This window comes from Cavia porcellus, unplaced genomic scaffold (genome assembly GCF_034190915.1).
Source record: "Cavia porcellus strain 051 isolate PalLab524CR breed Dunkin Hartley unplaced genomic scaffold, mCavPor4.1 scaffold_32, whole genome shotgun sequence".
Taxonomy (NCBI): Eukaryota; Metazoa; Chordata; class Mammalia; order Rodentia; family Caviidae; genus Cavia; species Cavia porcellus.
In genome coordinates this window covers 22,765,036-22,785,436 of record NW_026947515.1, presented here as the reverse complement: position 1 = coordinate 22,785,436, position 20,401 = coordinate 22,765,036, and the positions used below count along the sequence as shown (strand labels likewise).

Genomic DNA, 20,401 nt, shown 5'->3' with positions numbered 1-20,401 from the left:
TAAGGCCACTTTGGGCTCTACAGTGAGTTCAAGGCCAACCTGATCTGCAAAGCTAGACTCTGTTCTTAAAAAATACAACAAAAACATTTAAAACATTTTATTCCTACACGCTTGCAGTGCACAATGATTACATTTTTGGGAGTGTGTATACATAACACAGCTGAATTCTTTTTACTTCTCCCTCTCTCCCTTTCTCCTTCCCTCCATCTCTAAGTCCCTTTTCAACCTGCAGAAGATCTATCTCCCTACTCCCTATTATTTTTTCTTTTGCTATTTATTTATACTTTGGGTTTCTCTTTTTGGGGAGTTCTCCTATAAGAGAAACCATATGATATTCAACCTTCTATGTCTGGTTTGTTTCACTTAATGTTGTGGTCTCAAAGTACAGCCATTTTCCTACAAATAACGCAGATTTATCCTTCTTTATGACAGAATAGTACTCCATTACATACACACGTTACATTTTCCTGATCCATTCATCTACTGATGGACATACAAGCCACTTCCAAGATTTAGCTATTCATACCATTTACTTTAATAGAGAATTCAAGACAAGGAATCAGTTAAAGGACATTGGAAGACAGAAAGGGGACATGAACTGACAGAATGAGAAATTCAGGAAGCAGCTACTCCCCCTAGAGCTTAGAGAAAAGAGGGGAATGGTCAGGGTCCTCAGATTCTACAAGACAAAAGAATGGTCTCAAGCAGGGTCTGATTCTGAGGGTAGAGAGAACCATCTCTCTACATCTCATCTGACTGGCTCCAGAGCCTGTGGGAGTAGGTGCTCTATATACACACACACACTACACCCAGGACAGTGTCCCGGGTATGGGCAGCCCAGGTGCCCCCAGCACCCTGACTGTCCCCACTGTCAGTGCCCAGCAGGAACAGTGGCTCTGAAGAAATGAGTCTGCAGGTGTCACAGCGCAGATCACAGAGGGTGGGTTGGACCCGTGAGAGGAGTTTCACTGTCTAACAAGTGAAGTAGCTTTGTGAACCCTAAATCTATCTACTGGTGTTTACTATCATTCTAGTAAGTGCCTCTGTTAACCGATTGCTCTATCTCTTTTAAAAATATTGTGCCATATGTATTAGCAGAAGATACAAATTTCTGCTGTTATATGCATTAAAAAGTTTAGAAACAATCCCAGCTATTACACAGGCTGAGGCAGAAAGACTGCAAGTTCTAGCAAAAGCTGAACAACTTAGTAAGACCCTGTTTCACAAGGAAAAAATTTTTTTGTACTGGGGATCAAACTCACAGCCTCACACTTGCAGACACTTGTGCTGCTGAGCTAAATCCCTGGCCTACAAGGAAATTTTTAAGCACTGTTGGGGATATAGCTAGGCAGTAGCGTACTTGCCTAGCACGCACAAGGCCCTGGGTTCAATCTCCAATATTGCCAAAAGGTAAATGTGGGTTAACAGGAAATATGGCTGAAGATTACCTTCTATTCTACAATTACACCGACCTTTACCACATAGTTCCCTTATCAGAGCTGCCTCCTAAACATAATGCAGATGTCTGATTAATTTCTATAATAATCAGAGCTATTATTTTCCTTGATCAAGGCCTGGCAAGACCATGTTAGAAAATTAAATAAGTGGGCCACTTAGCGATGCTACTTACATGTATTTGACTACGAAGTCTTGGCTTTTACAATCTTTTGTAGAACAGTTTCCTTAAAATTTAAGGTAACTATACATCTCTTTAAAAGATAAAAAAGTTAACCAAATTTTTCTTTGAAATGCGACACCAGCAAGTACAGTTTCCCGTAAGATGAGGTGCACGATGACAACAGGAAACAGAGGTGAGAGTGCACCCTGGTTTCAGTATGTTTCAAAGACATTTCGAGGAAATTCCTTCAACCCAGGTGCTTTAGTTCATCTGCAGAACACCACAACAGTTCTGTGCATATTAAACAACAACCCAAAAGGTCAAACTAGTAGCAGCAGTTTCAAGTCTGTGAGACTTACAAAGTTCCTTTGTGCACGCTTCCTAAGACTGTGTGTGTCCTTCACTCGCCCTCTGCATCTCAGCTCTGTGAGGTTATAAATGTGAAGGCAAAACCCACACTGAGTCCTCCTTGCATCTCCCAAGTGGTTAGACTGGCATACACAGAAGGTGGACTCGGGTCCAGCTAGAATGAACACAGGAACAATATGATCTTCAGAAGAGCACCCGCGATGCGTCTCGAGGTGACTCGCTGGAAGCCGAATGCTTGCCCCCAGACTAAGTAGCAGACTGACACGAACTCATGTTCACCAAATAAATGAAGACACAGTCCACTAAGTGCTTTGTAAATAAGGGTTTGTAGAACACTATTTAATAAGCTTAAGTAGTACTTGGTAATTCTTAAACTAAGACTCTAGGCCTGCCAGTGAGTTGTGGCAAGACAGGAGAAAAAAGATCAAATGATTTGATAAATGAATGGGATATCAGAAGCTGGGAGATCCAGATTCTTGTCTCTGCTCCCCCACTTACCTGGTGCATGACACTGCAGTCAAGTAATTTATGTCTCTGGGCATCGGTGTCCCCATCTGGATTTGCGGCCCCCATCTTTCTCATAGGGTGACTGAGAGCAAATGAAAATGTTTTGAAAGTCATACTATGCTATAAAGATGTAGGTCATCATTAGTGATAATGTTACCTTTATGTAGGACTCTACTTGTACATTGTATTTGCTTGGAAAAAAGAACATACATATGAAATATATTTAATTAAGTACCTCATATCTATAAATATACAATTAAATATATCTCTTATCTATAAAGTCCAATGCATTTAGAGTAAATGCTAGTAGGATACATCTCACTTTGTTGTGAGCCTGCAGAATTGTTCCATTCTCTGTTCGAATCTAACCTCCTGGGAACTGCAGACCTCCATGAAGATATAACTTCCTACACTGGTGACTCGCAGGCTGTTTGAAGTTGTCAGTCTGTGATTAGAAGAGAAATGGAAGCCACTGTCTAGGAGACACGGAGAGGCAAGCAAACTCTCCTGTCAGTCCCACCCTAGTCATCCACCAACCCTGCCTCCTGCAGTAGGACCCACACAATCACACGCCAACAGAGGAAACAAAGCACAGGCCATGACAGCTTCTGAGCCAGCATCCTCCAGAGACGCTTGCTCCATTCCTGGAGGCGTGGGGCCAACGGCTGCTGACCAGGAGCAGTGCTGCACTCCTGCCCCCTCCGCCCCCAGCTACAAAGCTAATGGGAACGAGTTCTCAGAGCTCCGGGGCCACGCGGAAACCTTTCCTTTAATCATGCTTCCTTTCCAACACACAGTTCTTTCTTTCTTTTTGGGGGGTAGGGTTTATTAAAATACAATTCATACACAGTAAAATCCACTCTTTGTAGAGCACAGTGCCATGAATCTTGACAGATGTATAACCATGTGAATACCATCACAGCCAAAATAAAGGACCTTTCCACTATCCCAACAGCCTTTTATGCCTCTTTGTGGCTGACCCTTCCCCGTCCCCCCTTCTCTGGCAAACACGAATCTGTTTCCTGCCCCTATAGTTCTACCGCTTCCAGAGTGATAAGACACACTCTACCCAATGCTTAAATATGAAAGCTGAAGGCCTCACTGACCCATGCAGAACACCGTGCACTCAGCTGCCAGGCACGTGACAGGTACGGCAGAGTCAGTATCTTAATGGGTGGGAAGGACAATAAACTCGAAGAAGCCCGAGTACGCTCTGCAGGCTCTACGAAACACCCCTGAAAACAGGATTCTGTTGGTGAGATATGAAGTAGCTAGTTTACATCCAAATACAAAGAACTCTTATTTTAAACTGTCCCTGTAGAAATTTACATGATGGTATAATACTAGACATAATTAGGTTTCATTTCATAGTAGACGAACTTGGGCATTAAAAGAAATTATCAAGCCAGGTAATGTGGCACACGCACTTTCAATCCCAGGACTCTAGAAGGCTGAGGCAGGATATAAGTTTGAATCCAGACTGGGCAACTTAGTAACCCTTTCTCAAAATGACAAATAAAAAAGGGCTGGGGACATAGTTAGATGCAAAGGCCTTGAGTTTAATCCCCAGTACTCCAAAAAGAAAAATATTACTATAGCTGGAATTGAATATAGATTAGTAAGAAAATTCTGTTTCACTAAGAAGCTTGAGTTTCCAAAGAACAGTCCTCCTGCCTGCCAGGTTTGGCCTGAAGACACAAAATATGTCTAGTGAACTGCTAAAGCCATTGCAACCCTGCAAGAGTCCCTGAGGCCTTCCTCGTGACTCCTGGCTGACTCAAAGGAAAGCACAAAGAGCATATGAGTGCAAAGAGGTACACGGAAGAGCCTTGTGGAACATCTAAAACCAGTAAAGGCAAACTACTTCTAAACATAACAGAAAATCATTTTATAGCAGTATTTGAAAAAATAAAGAAAAAATTTCAATGAGGTGTGGGGGTGCAAACCTACAATCCCAGCACTGGGAAGTCTGAAGCAGGTGGATCACTGTGAATTCAAGGCCAAGATCTTGTCTCAAAAAACAACAAAAACAGCAACAACAAAAATCAACTATGACAGTCAGTGAGCCTCCTGTGACAACATCAAACACCTTTTCTCCGGCAGGCCCTGGCCTAGGCTAAGAGCAGCAGAGCTGCTCAAAAGGCTGACCTTTCAGCCCAGGCACTTCTGTTTTGCAGAGCTCAGGGCCCTGGTAGGAAAAGAGTGAATTCTAAGACTTGAGGTAAGATGTCTGTGCACAGTTTGGGGTTTGTTGTTGCTGTTGTTTTATTTTGAGATAAGGTCACACTATGCACATCAGGGCTGGCCTTGGACACACTATGTAGCCCAGGTTGGCCTCAAACTTGCACTAATCCTCCTGTCTCAGCCTCCCAAGTATTGGGATTACAGGTGTGCGCCACCCTCCCTGACCAGAAGTCTGTGTATAGTTACTGAAGAATCATGAACCCTATGTTCCCTGGGCCTGCAAAGTGACCCACTCCCTCTCCCTGAAGATGAAGGAAGCTTCTCCCCGGCATCCTACCGGAGGATCACACAGATGAGCCGAGTGCCTCTCAAGCCAATGCTTGCCCTGTAGAAGACTATCCCCATCTTCCTTCTTGGCCACCCAATCATAACTAGACTCAAATCTCAATCCTGCTCAACTGAGCTCTGCCAGGCCTGGAAGACAAGGAGCTTCTCATGTCAGAGAACCCGAAGGACCTGACAACACACGTGCTGGCAGCCCTGGAGACCCTGAGGAGTGCTGATCCTGCCGGGATGCAGTGGGACCTGCTGACGTGAAGATATTGTTTGGTGACACAGAACAAACAGCTTGGCGAGGATGCTGGGTACAATGTGTGCTGGGGGAGAGGGACTCTTGAGAGCTTGGAAAAGTGATGGGTTACAGTAAGTGACCCCAGAACTGCTATGGAAGTCTTTAGAGGAGCAGGCAGTCACGCCACAGGAACGGGGAAAACTAGAGGTGTGTGTGTCAGTGCCAAGCCTGCTCCTGCCTCTTCTACAGGTTCCGGTGCAGCCTCTGCCTCACCCACGTAGTGCCTGGCATCATCTGATACCTGGTCACACCGTCCCATTCTCAGAACCTCTTTGCCGTCATCCCTGTATCCCAGAGACCTTTCAAAGTGTGCAGTATGTCGTCCTCAATTTAAAGTCCCTCAGGAGCTTCCCATGCCCTCAGGATACAGGCCCAACACTCACAAACGAACACGCAAGGTTCCTCATGTGGGCCTGGCTAGACAGACCTACCGCCTCTGCCTGCGGACAGTGGCTAGGCCTCCCCTGGTGGGATCCTGAGTGCCTCTGCAGGGCCACACTCGGCCAGCAAGTTCATCTTCCCTAGCTGCAGGACAGCCCCTGAGGCAGGCTGCGCGTTCTATCTGTTTCTGTATCTCTAGTTACTGCTACTAGGCTAGAGTATCAGAGGTGTTCAGTAGACTGTTAATTGAATGAGGAAATGAAGGAAGGAGTAAATCAGTCAAGAATTTGTACAACAAGAAGGAAGAAAGTATCAACTGTGGGCATGGTCAAATGATTATCAAAGAAAACTATTAGCCAGGCGTGGCAGTGCCGTCTGCAGTCCAGGCACTTCAGAATGCAGGAGCACTGCCGCCCTGAGCCCAGCCTGGGCAACTCGGGGTTTTAGCAAAACCCTGCCTCACAGTGCTAGGTAAATGGACGCACCTGGAGACCACACTGTTACATGAAATAAACCGGACACACACATTTAAACACTGCACTGTTTCTCTAGGTAAGAAACCACAAGTGTAAATAAGGACCAAAATATATAATAGATATTGGGAAATGGGAAGAAAATGTTCAAATGGGAAGGGGAACAAAGAGAAGGGGGTGGAAAGAAGGACAAGGAAAAAAAGAATAAAAGAAGAAATGGAAACAAACTTTTGTAAATAGAGGGAAAGAGGGGCTGAAGCAAAGAGAGGGGAACGGGAAAGAAGACGACGCAAGATATACCATGTACAGTACAAATTCCCCATGGACAAATGGTTTGTATATCCAAATGTACCCATAAAAAAATGTCCCATCTCAAGGTAAAAATAAGGATGGGGGATATGGTTCAGGGCAAAAACTCTGGTTAAAAAAAAGCAAAAAATGAAACCAAATCAAAAGCAACCTTTATTTTCTCAACTAGTCCATCAGCCAAATTGAGATAAGAGTGGAGGAGACTGGGGTATAGCTCCATGGTAGCGTGTAAGAGATCTGGGTTCCATCTCCAGCACTGTAAAACAACACAGCAGCAACAGAGAGTCAAACCATTTCCTGCCCCCTTTTTCTTTCCCTTTCTTCCAGTAAGTTAGTTGTTTATAATTCAAATAGGTTTTGGAAGACAGGCGTGGCCGCGCACACCTGTAAACCTAGTATTTGGGAGGCTGAGGCAGGAGGATTGCCAAGAGTTGGAGGCCACCAGCCTGGGCTACATAACAAGATTCTGTCTCAAAAAAACAAAAACAAAAACAAAATTAGTTTTGAAATTTTAATACAGAAAAAGTAAAAACATACCTTGCTCCTTATCCCCGGGGAACCCATGTCCTCTCTCATAAATTCAAGTTACATTGTAACCCCTCTATTGCTTTTATCCATAAAACCAAAGCCTGAAGCATGTGTGCTAGACAGAGGAAACTGTTATCACTGCCTGACATCTCAAAAGCATGTAGGAGATCTAACCTGTAACGTCCTCAGCCAACACGGCATTTTTAGCTAAGAAAGGTGCAAACTCAGTTGATTTTTTTTTTTTTTTTGTATGTGTGTTAAAAAAAAAAAAAAAATCCAGGCAGCAATTCAGAAGTATCTTCCCCTAAGACTCTTCACTAAAAAAGTGAAGTGAAAGATAGGGGCTGGAGGTTTAGCTCAGCGGCATAAGCGCCTGCCTTGCAAGCAGGCAGTCGTGAGTTCGATCCCCGGTACTGATAAAAACAAAAAAGACAAAAAAAAAAAAAAAAAAAAAAGTGAAAGATGGAACCATTATGGAGAAACTCATGAAGAAGTGTATCTCAAGTAATACGGATGTGATCCGAAAGAGCTGGGGGTGTGTGTGTGTGTGTGTGTGTGTGTGTGTGTGTGTGTAGCATTAGTGCTTAATGGGTATAGAGTTTCAGGGGTTTCCTTGCAAGGGGCGGGAGTGGGACGGTCTCGACACAACTGAATTCACAATTCTCTTGCCTCAGTTTCCCAAGATGTGTGCCACCATGCTCAGCACTTTGGGTTTTGTAAGGTGAAAAGTCCTGGAGATGAGGTATGTAACAGTGTAAATACACTTAGCACTACCTGTCACCTGAAAATGGCTCACACGGTAAACCCAACATGTGCACGTTGTGTGGTGACACACACAGAAGATCTGAAGGTCAAAGTGAAGTCTGAGAAGACCCCTCACTGAACTGAGCAAGGAGGTCACTTTGGGGCAAGCCTGGAAGTATGTGTTGCATTATAAGAATGCTATTTTTAAAAAGTCCTCTAGTGACAATCTCTGTGGAGCCCTACGCCACTCACAAAGCTCGCAGGGGGCAAATTCATCCTCTAGGTCAGCTCTTCTCCAGGGTGGGTTTTCATTTACTATTATTATTTTTTTTTTTTGTCTTTTTCATTTTTATCGGTACCGAGGATCGAACTCACGACCACCTGCTTGCAAGGCAGGTGCTAAATCCCCAACCCCTGGGTTTTCATTTACTTTCAGGTTGTTGGAAGTGGACCACATCCATACTGAATTTATGGTTTCTATTATTTATTTTATTTTTCGGTACCAGAAATCAAACTCAGGACTCGCCTTTGCCAGGCAGGCACTCACGCCGCTGAGCTATGGTCTCTAAGCGCAGTGTGAGGACAGAGCTGCTGACTGCTCCTGCCACATGCTGCCTCCTGCGATGGCCACTGCCCAACAGCTTCCCACACTGCATCCCAGCTCCATCAACAGCTCTGCCCCACCTGGGGCTCACTGCAAAAATTAAAATCATTAGTTTGTAAATCCCTTAATTTTCCTGTTACATATTCTCCTAACCTATTTTTCTTCCTTGTTAAGAAGTCTCCTCATTTCTATTTAGAGTAAATTAAAATGCTTTTAATTAAAAAATGCTCACTGGAGAAAAACAGACATAGAAGAACACAAGGTAGAATCAAATAAAAAGCTGAGAGGCCCCCGCTACCACTGCAATGTTCCCAAAAATGTACTTTTCCCTTGTGTACTCTTAGGTAGCCGTAAATATCTATGTAAATGAATGCACGCATGTCCACCTATTAGCACTTTTATCAGAAGTGAAATCAGACTATATCATATCCTGCAACTGCTTTTTTGGTAAATGATGTGCTTATGAACTCATTTTCACCTATGTGGACAAAGATCTACCTCATTTTGGTTGAATAATAGGACATAGCACCAATACTTGCTCATTTTCCAATTTCTTACTACTATAACTAACACTACAATATAAATAGGAATCATTTAATACTCTTTAAAGTGATTCTGTAGGAAAAAATTCAGGGAAGTGAAATGGTAGGGCCAAAAAGGATGCACAGATAAACATTTAATAAATACTGCCAAACTGTATGCCAAAGACAATTTAGTGGCACATGCAACAGCATATGCCAGTAAGCCCAGCCACTTGGGAAGCCGAGGCAGGAGAACCTCAAGTTTGAGGCCAGCCTGGGAAATTAAGCAAGACTATATTTTTTAGAAGTATGCCATGATGTAAGAAAGGGTGATTTTATGTTCTTTGATTCTTTTAGAGTATTGCCTCTCTGCTACTCTAACTAGCAAAGTAGATGGAATTTTTTTTTAAGGGGGATTGAACGCATGACCTCAAGTTTGCCAAGCAGGCACTTATGCCACTGAGCTAAATCTCCGACCCAGCAAACTATATTTTAAAAACAAAAATAAAAAAGAGTAGGGGAGGGGCTAGGGATTTAGCTCAGCAGCATAAGAGCCTGCCTTGCAAAAGCATGGTTGTGAGTTTCGATCCCTGGTACCAATAAAAAACGGGGGCGGGGGGTAGGAGGTTCAGCAGCAGAGCACTTGCCTTGTATGCATAAGGCTCTAGGTTCAATTGCCCATACCACAAAACAAACAAACAAACAAACAAATAAATAAAGTAAGAAGGAAAGAAGATAGCATGCAAAAAGCACACAACTCAGTTCAGAACCCACTGTCCCCATACACACGCTCAGGGCTGCAGGCCTGAAGGGCAACAGGTGTCAGGGTACTTGGACTGTGAGCCACCAGGACAGCAACCCCAGGTCAGGGCATAAACAAACCTTCAAACATGACACGCTGAGTCCAGCTGAGGTGGTAACTGCCCACTGGGGTCAGCCCTCAGTGTCCTTTGCTTAACTCTGTCCTTTCTCTCAACTCACAGTGCCTACTGCCCACAATTCTCAAATCTGACTGGGTTTATTTCGAATGCTGTTATTTGACTTCAGATATTTCTTACCTTTTGCTTAACTAAATTATACCCTAATCGATCTCTTTATTTTGTCTGATTCATTTTCTACACTGCGACATAATTTAAAGAGCTAACTTTCTAAAACAGAAATAAGATCATAATAGGGTATCATTTTTCAAATCCTTAAGATATCCTTCAAGAAAGACAATTCTTGGCTTGAGAAAACTCAGGCTCGGGCTGGGGATTTAGCTCAGCGGCAAAAACACCTATCTTGTAAGCAGGCAGTCGTGAGTTCGATCCCTGGTACCGATTAAAAAAAAAAAAAAGAAAACTCAGGCTCAATGACGAGCCTTGACCAACGCACAAAGCCAGCAGGAGGCTACTCTTGATTATGACCTTCTGTGTGCCCACTGCAAGCTCCACATGCATAGCTCCCCAAACACAGGCTCAGCGCACCCTTCCAGCTCGCCTGCCAGCAGCAGCCCTCGCAGTGCCTCCTCAAGGGCTCCTCGGTGTTCTAGAAGCTCAGGTGTACTTCTGATCTTTGCGCTTCCTCCTGTTGCCATTAATTCCTCCTCAGATGCCTCTCCTGCTCTCCCCACCTGGGAAACCCTGCCCAGCCCTTCAAGGCCCACGAAGCCGCTCTCAGAACCGCTGGCCTACAGAGCGGGTTCCAGGGTATGCAGGTCTTCTCTTTGGTAGCACTTACACCACAGGCCATGCTTAGGGGCAAGGTTGCCTCCTCCACACTGCTGTAAGCTCCTTCAGGCCCGGGGCCATGGCTTTTGATCTAGTTCCTACCATATTATCTGACACATAAATATTTGAATGAATGAACGGCATCATGGCTGACAGAACAATGGTCTTTTTTGTCTTCCTCCTTCTGCCACAAAGCTCTATGTATGTAACTCCACAATGGATATATGGTCAAGTTCCTTTAGACAGCTTTCTCTATAGCCAGGCGTGGATGTGCATGCCTGTAGTCCCAACTACTAGGGAGACTGAGGCAGAGGGCTAACTTGATACCACGACAGGTAACATCTAAAAAGGGACAGAGGGAGAAAAGGAGGGAAGAAAATAGAAATAAAAGAAAAAGTTACTCTGGGGCTGGGGATGTAGCTCAATGGTAGAGCTTTTGCCGAGCATGTATGAGGCCCTAGGTTCTATCCCCAGCACACACAAAAGGAAAAAAGGAAGGAAGTCAGGCAGAAAGACCAACCAACCAAACAAAACATACAATTTTGCTTTTCCTGCACATATGTGAGCACAAGTTGTCGTAAACCTTACATAAACCTAAACCTTTTGGTGTATCTCTATCAGAGGGAAGAAAAGTGTACTGTGTGTACCTGAGCTTTTATCAGTGCCACCAGCAGCACAGCTGCAGCTCAGGGACCAGGAGGAAGAAGAAACCTTGTCCATAGGCCCAGCTCCAGAACACACAGGATATGGACTACTAACAGCAGACTGAACCTCATCAGATGCTCCTTTAAGGTAAGGGGAACGGATTCCTGGCCACAAACAGTGGATAGAAGGCATCACTGGATACTCTGACAATCTATGTTCATTAGGACTTATTTGTTTAGGGGGCTGGGGATTTAGCTCACCCGCATAAGTGCCTGCCTTGCAAGTGGGCAGTCGTGAGTTCGATCCCTGGTACCGATAAAAAGGAAAAAGACAAAAAAAAAAAAAAGGCTTATTTGTTTATTTATTTGTATCGGGACTCAAACTCAGAACCCCAGGCAGGCACTGTGCTGCTGAGCTACATCCCCGGCCCTAAGCCATATTTGTAAGACAAAATAATTCATTTCGACAGATCACACTCAGCAAGGGAGCAAACTGGCAGCAGCAGCTCTTCCAGTCGCTGGGCAGGACAGGAACGGTCTCTCCTTAATCACTGTGATTCCCGGAGGCCTCGGTTCCTCTATTAGCACATCACTCCTCTAGCAGAGTACAGAACCTTCAGAAGACCTGGTCACTACTTAATTGGCACATGTCTACAATCTCAGCTACTTGGTAAGCTGAGGCAGGAGGATCATAATTTTGGGGCTAGCCTAGGCAAGTTGGCAAGCACTTGTCTTAAAATAAAATTTAAAAGGCAGGGGCAAAAGGACAGCTCAGTAGTAGAGTGTTTGGCTAGCATGGGATAGGTCTCGGCTTGATCGCCAGCTTTGAAAAAAAAGAAAGAAACAAAGAAAAGAAAGAAAGGGGCAGGATAGAACAGAACTGTCCCATTTGGTACAAGCCTGCAATCCCCAGCACTTGAGAGGCTAAGGTAGGAGAATGACAAGGGGTTCAAAGCCAGCCTGGGCTCACAGTGAGTTTAAGATCAGCCGTGAGACCCTGTCTCAAAAATTTAAAAAAAAAGTGTGAGTAAATAAATAATAAATAAAATAACCAAAACAAATAAAAAGCAACATACATTCCCTCAATCTACAAGAATTAGCAGCTGCAGAAATAACCAACTTGAAAGGTTAGCAAGCATAGCAAGTGTAGCTATGACTGCTCCAGGCTGCCTTCATCCAGAAATCTCAAGACACCTTCCACACACTGCATTCCTCTAAAGTCAGAACCATTCCAACTTCACAAGTGGGTAATTTGAGAGCCCAAGTGATAGACATGCCACAGTTAGAGAGTTTAATGGGAATGATATAAATAAAACTTGAAATCTTGATTCTCACTCTCTTCAACTGTCTTTAAATCTGACCCTTAAGACTCCACAATAAGGAGCTGGGGGTTTAGCTCAGCGGCATAAGCGCCTGCTTTGCAAGTGTGTGGTCGTGAGTTTGATCCCTGGTACCGATAAAAAGGGAAAAGACTCCACAATAAATTTGTTTTGATGGATTACCCTAAATGGTACCTCCATAGCAGTCTACTAAAATCTATAGACTAAATGACAGCTCAGTGGAAGACAGACCTTTTCAGTCTGCTCATTTGGACCCACACATCCCAGAGCCAGGAAGTCTATGGCATTTATATTTTAATACGACCATTTATTTCATCATACTTTTCCACCCGTACTCATCCTCTCTGGAAAGAGGAGCTATTTGTGCCAGGTGCTACTGGATGACTTTAAAAGTCTGTCCTCTCTACCCTGTAACCTGACACTCGTTTGCTGACATCCAGCTCTGTCTCTGGAGAGTTGAAGTCAGTTCTTCAGAACTCAAGCCTCATGTCAACCCTGTGTCTCCGGGCCACCCCCTAACCAAGTACAGCAAAACCTAGAGGTCAGCTTGGCAGATGCAATTACACACCACATTTGCACTCTCCGAGGGATGTTCCAGGACAGCGTGCCATCCCACCTGTTCTACTTTTAGATCTCTACCCAAATCTTACAAATCCACTTGATGATCAACACAGATGGACTCATGCACGGACAGGATGTGGGCAGAGATCCCAGGTGCACTTGACCTTATTATAAAAATGGTAAGAGCTGCTAAGGCCTGAGAGCTGAACTGGGTTTCAATACTGGTTCAGTCTCTCTCTCTCTTTTTTAAAATTTTATTTAAAGAAAGACTAAACAAAACAGAAAACGGCTAGAAATAATACATACTTTCAAAGAAAAAAATAAACAGTAAGATATCACTAGTTGATGATTACAGATTATCCTTTTACAAATAGTTATTCAAGATACTAAAGTGGAACATATAAAGTGGGCATTCAAACAGTGAGACTACAACCAGTTCTGTTCAACTATCCAACAAAAACTTAGAAATATGGTTATCAATTCTGGACTTGATCTCTAATTGTATTCCTTTACCTATTAAAGCCTGTCTTTCCAACCTATCCACAATTACTGGTCTAGTTGCCCCTATTACTCTCTGGTTCTCTGTCATACAGAGCATTGTTTTCTCATATTTGATTTTCAGCCCATGTACACTTTTTCATGTTAATTATATTTCCTATAAATAGCATCTCGGTGGATGCTACCTCCTGATCTACTCCACGTGTGGTTCTTTTTTTTTTTTTTAATTTAGTGTATCAAGGCCATCTATATTAGAGATTATAACCAACTTTCTCTGCCTCATTTCTGTTATGCTCTTTTTTGCCACCAGTTGTCCGCTTATCTTCTTCATTCTGTTTTCTGCTCCATTCACTGAGGCCTCTCTGCCACTGTTCCTGGAATCCTAGTACTTTTCTCTCTCTCTAGAATGCCCTGCAGTATTCTCTGTAGAGCTGGATTGGCGGTTGCGAATTTCCCAAGTTCCTCTTTGTCTTGGAAGCATCTTGTTTCTCCATTAATTTCTAGAGACAGTTTAGCAGGGTATATCAATCTGGGATGGAAGTTATTTTCTTTCAGGGCTTGGAATATTTCGCTCCAGGTTCTTCTTGACTTGATGGTTTGTGTCAAGAAGTCTGCCGTTATTTTGATGGGCCTTCATCTATAAGTTATCTGTTTCTTGCTTTCAATATTCTGTTCTTATATTGAATTTCTGGGATCTTGATTATTATATGCCTGGGTATAGCTCTGTTTTGGCTGTAGGTGGCTGGAGTTCTGTATGCCTCACACATCTAAATATCATTTCCTTTTTCTATGTTTGGGAAGTTTTCCTTAATTATTTCTGTGAATAGCCTTTGTAGTTCCTTTGTTTGTACTCCTGCATCTTCATTCACATTCTTTATTCTCAAGTTATAGATAGATCCACTTGTCTTCCAGCCTTTGTATTGTTACTGCTTGTTTCCTTGTTATTTATTTATTTATTTATTTATTTATTTATTGTCTTTTTGAGACAGGGTCTCACTATGCAGTTCAGGCTGGCCTTGAGCTCACTTTGTAGCCCAGGCCGGTCTCAAACTCACTATGATCCTCCCACCTCAGCCTCTCATGTGCTGGGATTATAGGCGTGAGCCACCACACCTGGCATCCTTGATATTTTTAAAAAGTTTTCCCTTTCATAATCCCACATTGCAAAACTGTCCTCCAGTTTGGATAATCTATCCTTAGTTTCTTTCAAGCATCTTTCCATAGAGTTTTTAATTTCCTGGTAATCTCTTTGAATCTGCTTCATATATTCTATATTTTAATTATAATCTTCATCAAATGGTTCTCTCCTTTGTTTGAATTCTTCCCTCCTTCAATCTGTGTCTGCTTGAGGGGTGCTTAGCAGCTCTTTTATTAATCTTCTTATATCTTATATCTTATATCTTTCACTTTTTTAAAAAAAATATTTCACTTTTGAACTCGTCTATGAGGTCCCGAATATATCTTTATGTCCACTGGCACTGTGTCTGATATTACATGTTTGCTGTTCTCATTCCCCTTTGTATTTACCTGTCCTGGGTCAATGTTCTCAGGGTTGGGACCCGGGGACTTTTTCTTGATGCTTCTTCTTCCCATCTCTTTTGCTTCTTCCAGGAGGTCCCAGTTTCTTTCTTTGTTGGTTACAATTCTTCCGAAGCTCGCTGGATAGGTGACACTTCCCACTGCAGTGTGCTAGTGAGTTGCACACAGCGGGAGCATATGCTGGGCCCTCCCCTCTGGATCAGTCAAGCTGCTGAGGCCTGCACTGTATTAGTGTGCGCCGCCTCCCCTCTGGGTCAGTCAAACCTCTGAGCCTTCACTGCGTTAGTGTGCGCCACCACTGTAGGGAATTGATTTCGATAACCCATTGTGTCTCAGCCAGGTCATGTGAACCAGGCCAAGCTCAGTCCACCAATCCCATTCGGGAAGGGAACAACTGATTGAAGTCACTGCTGCCCCTTGTATTGGCCAGTCCTGCCCGGTCCCAGAATGTCATCTGCGGGAGCCCCCCTTTCTGTGGAATGGCTCCACTCCCATCACTCACCACAGGTCGATGCAGGCTCCCCGCCAGCTCAGCTCTCTGTTTGGCTGGCGGATCCCAACATCAGTGTGACTGCGCCTCCAGTGAGTCGAAACGGTGGGACCTTGGACGGCTCAGCAAGTCATCTGCTGCCACGGGAGCACTGAACCTTTAGCTGTTCCAATAATAGCACCGAAACTGTATGTTTGATTGGTTCTTCTCACCTTAGTTTCTTCTTGGGAGGAGAGAATTCATCTCCCTCTGTTCAGGACTCCCCACGCTGTATTATGTTGAATTCTAAGTTGACTATTTCAGAGAGCCTCTGTAGCCAGCTGTTATCTATCCACCATCTTTGCTCGAATCCCCACTGGTTCAGTCTCTTATGGGCTTGGAAATCTTTATTTAAGTTCTTTGTGCCTCATGTTCTTCACTTAATATGGAGTATTTCTTGTTAGGATATGAGGATAAAATGAGATTAAGTCATAAGAAGTTTCTAGGACAACCAGACCTAGCAAATTAAAAAGCATTCAGTAAATGTTGTTCTTAATAGCATGAGGAGAAAGAAAAGGGAAGTATGTTTATTCTACTCTGTGTATTACATTTCTATGTAGCTATTGCAGTTACTTTGATTTGATTTCCTAATATGAAATTATAGTGTAATGTTTTCAGAAAAATAGCTTTGTACAGCATAAAGCCTACTTCATGATAACTGTATAAAAACAACAACAAAAACACCAGTGCCAACACTCCTGGGGAAAAGCCTCAGACTTGAGGTCAGGCTGCTACCTAGCAATTCAGGAAGAGCTCAGTCATTCACAGGCCTCTGTAGCCGTGTAAACAAGGTGACTCAGCTTTGGGGAAGTTGGGAAGTTGCCAACCAGCATAAACTTCAAAATAAACCTAAGAATCATCTTTACAGCAGCCAGAAAGGGCCAACAATATTGTCTCTCTCTCTCTCTATCTCTCTCTCTCTCTCTCACACACACACACACACACACACACACACACACACGCACACACACTCACACCCTGACATCAGTGGAAATAAAAATGAAAGAAACAGATGTCTAGTAATAAGAAAGGGCCATTTTCTAAGGACAAGCAGGGCCCTGTGAGGTAAAATTCTTACTTGCTGTATGGCAGGGGGCACTTTTCTAACTGCTAAGGCAGCAGAAGCAAAGTCAGGGTAGACATTTGGCTGGTATGTTAGCTGGTATAACTTGATTTGAAGCAGAAGGGACTTCATATTTTGAACAGAGTAAGTTAGACTAAATTAGAAAAGGGGTCACCCCAAGTAGGAAGGATGAAAAACAACAACAACACAAATTTTTTTTTAAAAATTTAAGGTCCAAGATAGAAGACCATCATCAGATCAGTCTTCCTAAAAACAAGCACAGCACAGTTTCCCTAGGTCATCCACCTGCCAAAGAATATAACACATTCCTCATGGCCTACAGTGATACACTTCTCAAGGTCCTGGAGCCCCCAGCTACCTTTCCATTCTTGTTCCATCATTAGACCCAGTTCCAGAGAGGAACAACCAGCTCACCTCAGTTGTGTCCACGGCACCTGTCACAGTGCCTGGCACACAGCAGTTGCTCAGAAACTATCTGCTGATTCAACAAAACTGTGCATACTTTCAGGCCTGCTGTCCTTTCCCCGTCACCTGACCACCCTGCCACTGTTCCAGGCCACTGTACTAGAACACCGCTCCGCTATCCTCATCTCCCACTCTCAGTTCCTACCTGATTCCATCGCTCCAGATCTCTATCATCCGAACCTCCCGTTTATATGTTTTGTCTGCCCCAATAACCTGGCAGGGTCTTCAGAAAAGCAAAACTGAACTAGTTAGTCCTAGTATACTGCTTTGAGAAAAATGTACATAAAATGTTTGAAGAGGGCCTTAGACATAGTATGTAACTCCTATACACCAGTTCCACCACTGTTCATCTCTTTGGGACCCTGGTCTCTCACTGATGACATGACAGTGACGAGAAATTCTCTGAACTGGACATGATGGCACACACTTAGAAAGCCATATAACCCCAGCTATTCAGGAGCTGAGGCAGGAAGATAACAAATTCAAGGCCAGTCTGGTCAACTTCCTAAGACCCTGTCTTAAAAAATCAAAACAGCTGGGGATGTAGCTTAGCAATAGAACATCCCTAGATTCAATTTCCAGCGTTGCAAACAAAAAAAGAAGTCCTCTGCTAGGTAGGTTTCAGGAGGAGTAGGAGTGTCTGAAAAGTCTCTAGGACCCTTCTGAGCACACAGGAGTCCATCAAGAACCACCTGGAACTGCTGTCACAGAGCCCCACACTGGGTGCATAGAAGGTACCCAGGACAGGTGTACAGAGCCAGGCATGTAGCATGAGTTTGTAGTCTGAAGTGCTTGGGAGGCAGTTCAGGACTGCTTAAAAAAAACAACAACTGATGTAGGAAGCTGAATGAACACTTGAGAGAGCTATATTCCAATATTAATTCAGGTACCAAGGGGAACTTTCCAGCTGTCTACTCAACAATATTTACCTCGCTCACTTGACATACCAGGCTCTGCTCGAGGTCTACAAGGAACAGTAAACATAGTCATTGCCTTCAGAGGGAAGGCAGACAAGGAGGGAAACAGACACGTAAACAGCAGCTTGGTGTTAAACGCGATGAAGAAGAAAAAGCAAGCAGATGAGTGTCAGTTAGGGTTGGAGGGAGCTGCCTACACAGCTGAATGCTCAGGAAAGCTGTGTGTGAGGAGAGTCGGCCACCCTCATACAGACTGCAGGCCCCTTTCCATGGTCTCCAGTGCCAAAACACCTGGCTCCCAGGGCCCTTCTCAGCTCAGACCATGCTGCTGAGCCAGCAGCTGCAAACATGCTTTTACTGGCCACTTGAGCCCCTTGGGGAAGCAAAGAGATCACAGCCCTACCGCAACTGGTCTGTTCCCCAGGAAGTTCAGATCACTGTTCTCGCCAAACAGGTAACCCTCAGGGTGCGTTGAGTCAAACTTCTCTCCTCCCATGATGAAGTGGCTTGCAAAGTAACTGCCTAAAGAGGGACAAATAGAAACAAGTCAGACACAATAGAAAGCAGTCAGACTAAACAAAGCAAAAATGCTGATTTAAAAATAGAAACCAGGAGGATGGCACATGCCCATAATCCCAGTACTTAGAAGGCTGAGACAGGAGGATCACTGTGAGTTCAAGACCAGCTCAGCTTGGACTACACAGCAAGACCCTATGTCAAAAAACCTGAATGAATGAAAAGTTATCCCCTCAAACAAGTAATTAGAGCAATCTCTAACCCCAGAGGTGCTTTCCTTTACCGATTTGGGACAACGGTAGAAAAGATACAAAATCATAGTAAGGAGAATCCACGATAACACACATAAATTAGAACAGTTTTTCTTTTAAGGTTCTTGAGTCCTTACTATGATCTATCTGAAATACCATCAACCAAAAGACCAGAAGGCCCGAAAATACCCATTAATAAACACATACCAGCACTTTGTCCTGACCTCTCTGATGTGAGAAACCAAAAGTATAAATACGGAACAAAATGTGTAACAGATGTTGTGAAATAGGAAGAAAATGTTCCAGTGGGAAGGGGAACCAGGGAGGGAGGAGGGAGAAAGGAAAGAAGAGAAAAGAAAAAATGATAAAAGAAAGAAAAATGGAAACAAAGTTTTTATAAATAAGGAGAGGAAGAGGGATTGAAAGAAGGGTAGGGAAAGAAAAAAAATAATTAAAATATATCATGTACAGGTTGAGTGTGGTGGCACATGCCTATAATCTCAGTACTTGGGAGGCTGAGGCAGAAGAGTAGCTGTGAGTTTCAGGTCACAAGTAGGCTACAAAGTGAGTTCAAGGCCAGCATGAATCACATAGTGAGACCTTGTCTCTAAAAGATCATAAAAAAGCTGTATCATGTCCAGGTACAAATTCCCTAAAACAAATGTGATCATTATGCATACCTAAAATGTACCAACAAACTTAGTTAATTGAAAAGTAAAAAAAAAAAAGAAAAGAAAACAGGAATTTAAATTATACAGCTCTCCCCGGCTTCACCTAGCAGTGCCCAGACTGTGGTGTATAAGAGAGGACAGCTCAGCGCTCTGGAAGGGCGGACTGCACGCTCCCAGCCTCTCACTCCATAACAGGGCTAACAGCCAGGAGGCAGGGACATCAGCTAGAGCAGGTCCCCTCTGTTCCACCTTCAACCCTCCCCACACGAGGAGGTGAAATCAGCAGTCAGGGGTTAGATTCCCTTCAGCCTCCTCTAGACAGACCAAGGCACTGTCCCAGAATGTGATCAGCCACCAGGGGAAGCGTGGGGGGACTGGGAGTCCCATCTAGGGATGCGTGTTACCTTTGATGATTACACAGTATTTCTTATCCCAAACTGTGATCGCCTGGTTCCGGGGCAAGCTGTTGGAGGAAAGGCTCACACCATAATGAACTTTTACCAGAGCTTTCTCTCACACATCCCAACTCTCCAGCTACTGCAAAGACCTTCAGAAAGCACAACAGGCTTATTTATGTTATATAGCTAGGATATATGTAAACTATCTTCGACAATTTTTGTTGAAGATTTACAACAAACAGAAAAAAATAAAGTTCAGAGCTGGACATGGTGGCCTGTAATCACAGCACTCGGGAGGCGGAGGCAGGAGGATCATTGTGAGTTTGAGACCAGCCTGGTCTACAAAGTGAGCTCAAGGGCAGCCTGAGCTGCATAGAGAGACCCTGTTTCCAAAAAAAGACAAAAATGGG

General features: G+C 43.8%; 1 protein-coding gene across 4 annotated transcripts in view; it reads right to left on the bottom strand.

Moving 5' to 3' along the window:
* Rnf157 (ring finger protein 157) overlaps positions 1–20,401 on the bottom strand; it is a 76,056-nt gene that overhangs the window by 36,005 nt on the left and 19,650 nt on the right. For all 4 annotated transcript variants that reach the window (XM_063242331.1, XM_063242329.1, XM_063242332.1 and 1 more), the window contains exon 2: positions 18,559–18,677. In XM_063242331.1, the coding sequence (XP_063098401.1) occupies positions 18,559–18,677 (119 nt within the window). The remainder of the gene's footprint in view (positions 1–18,558; positions 18,678–20,401) is intronic.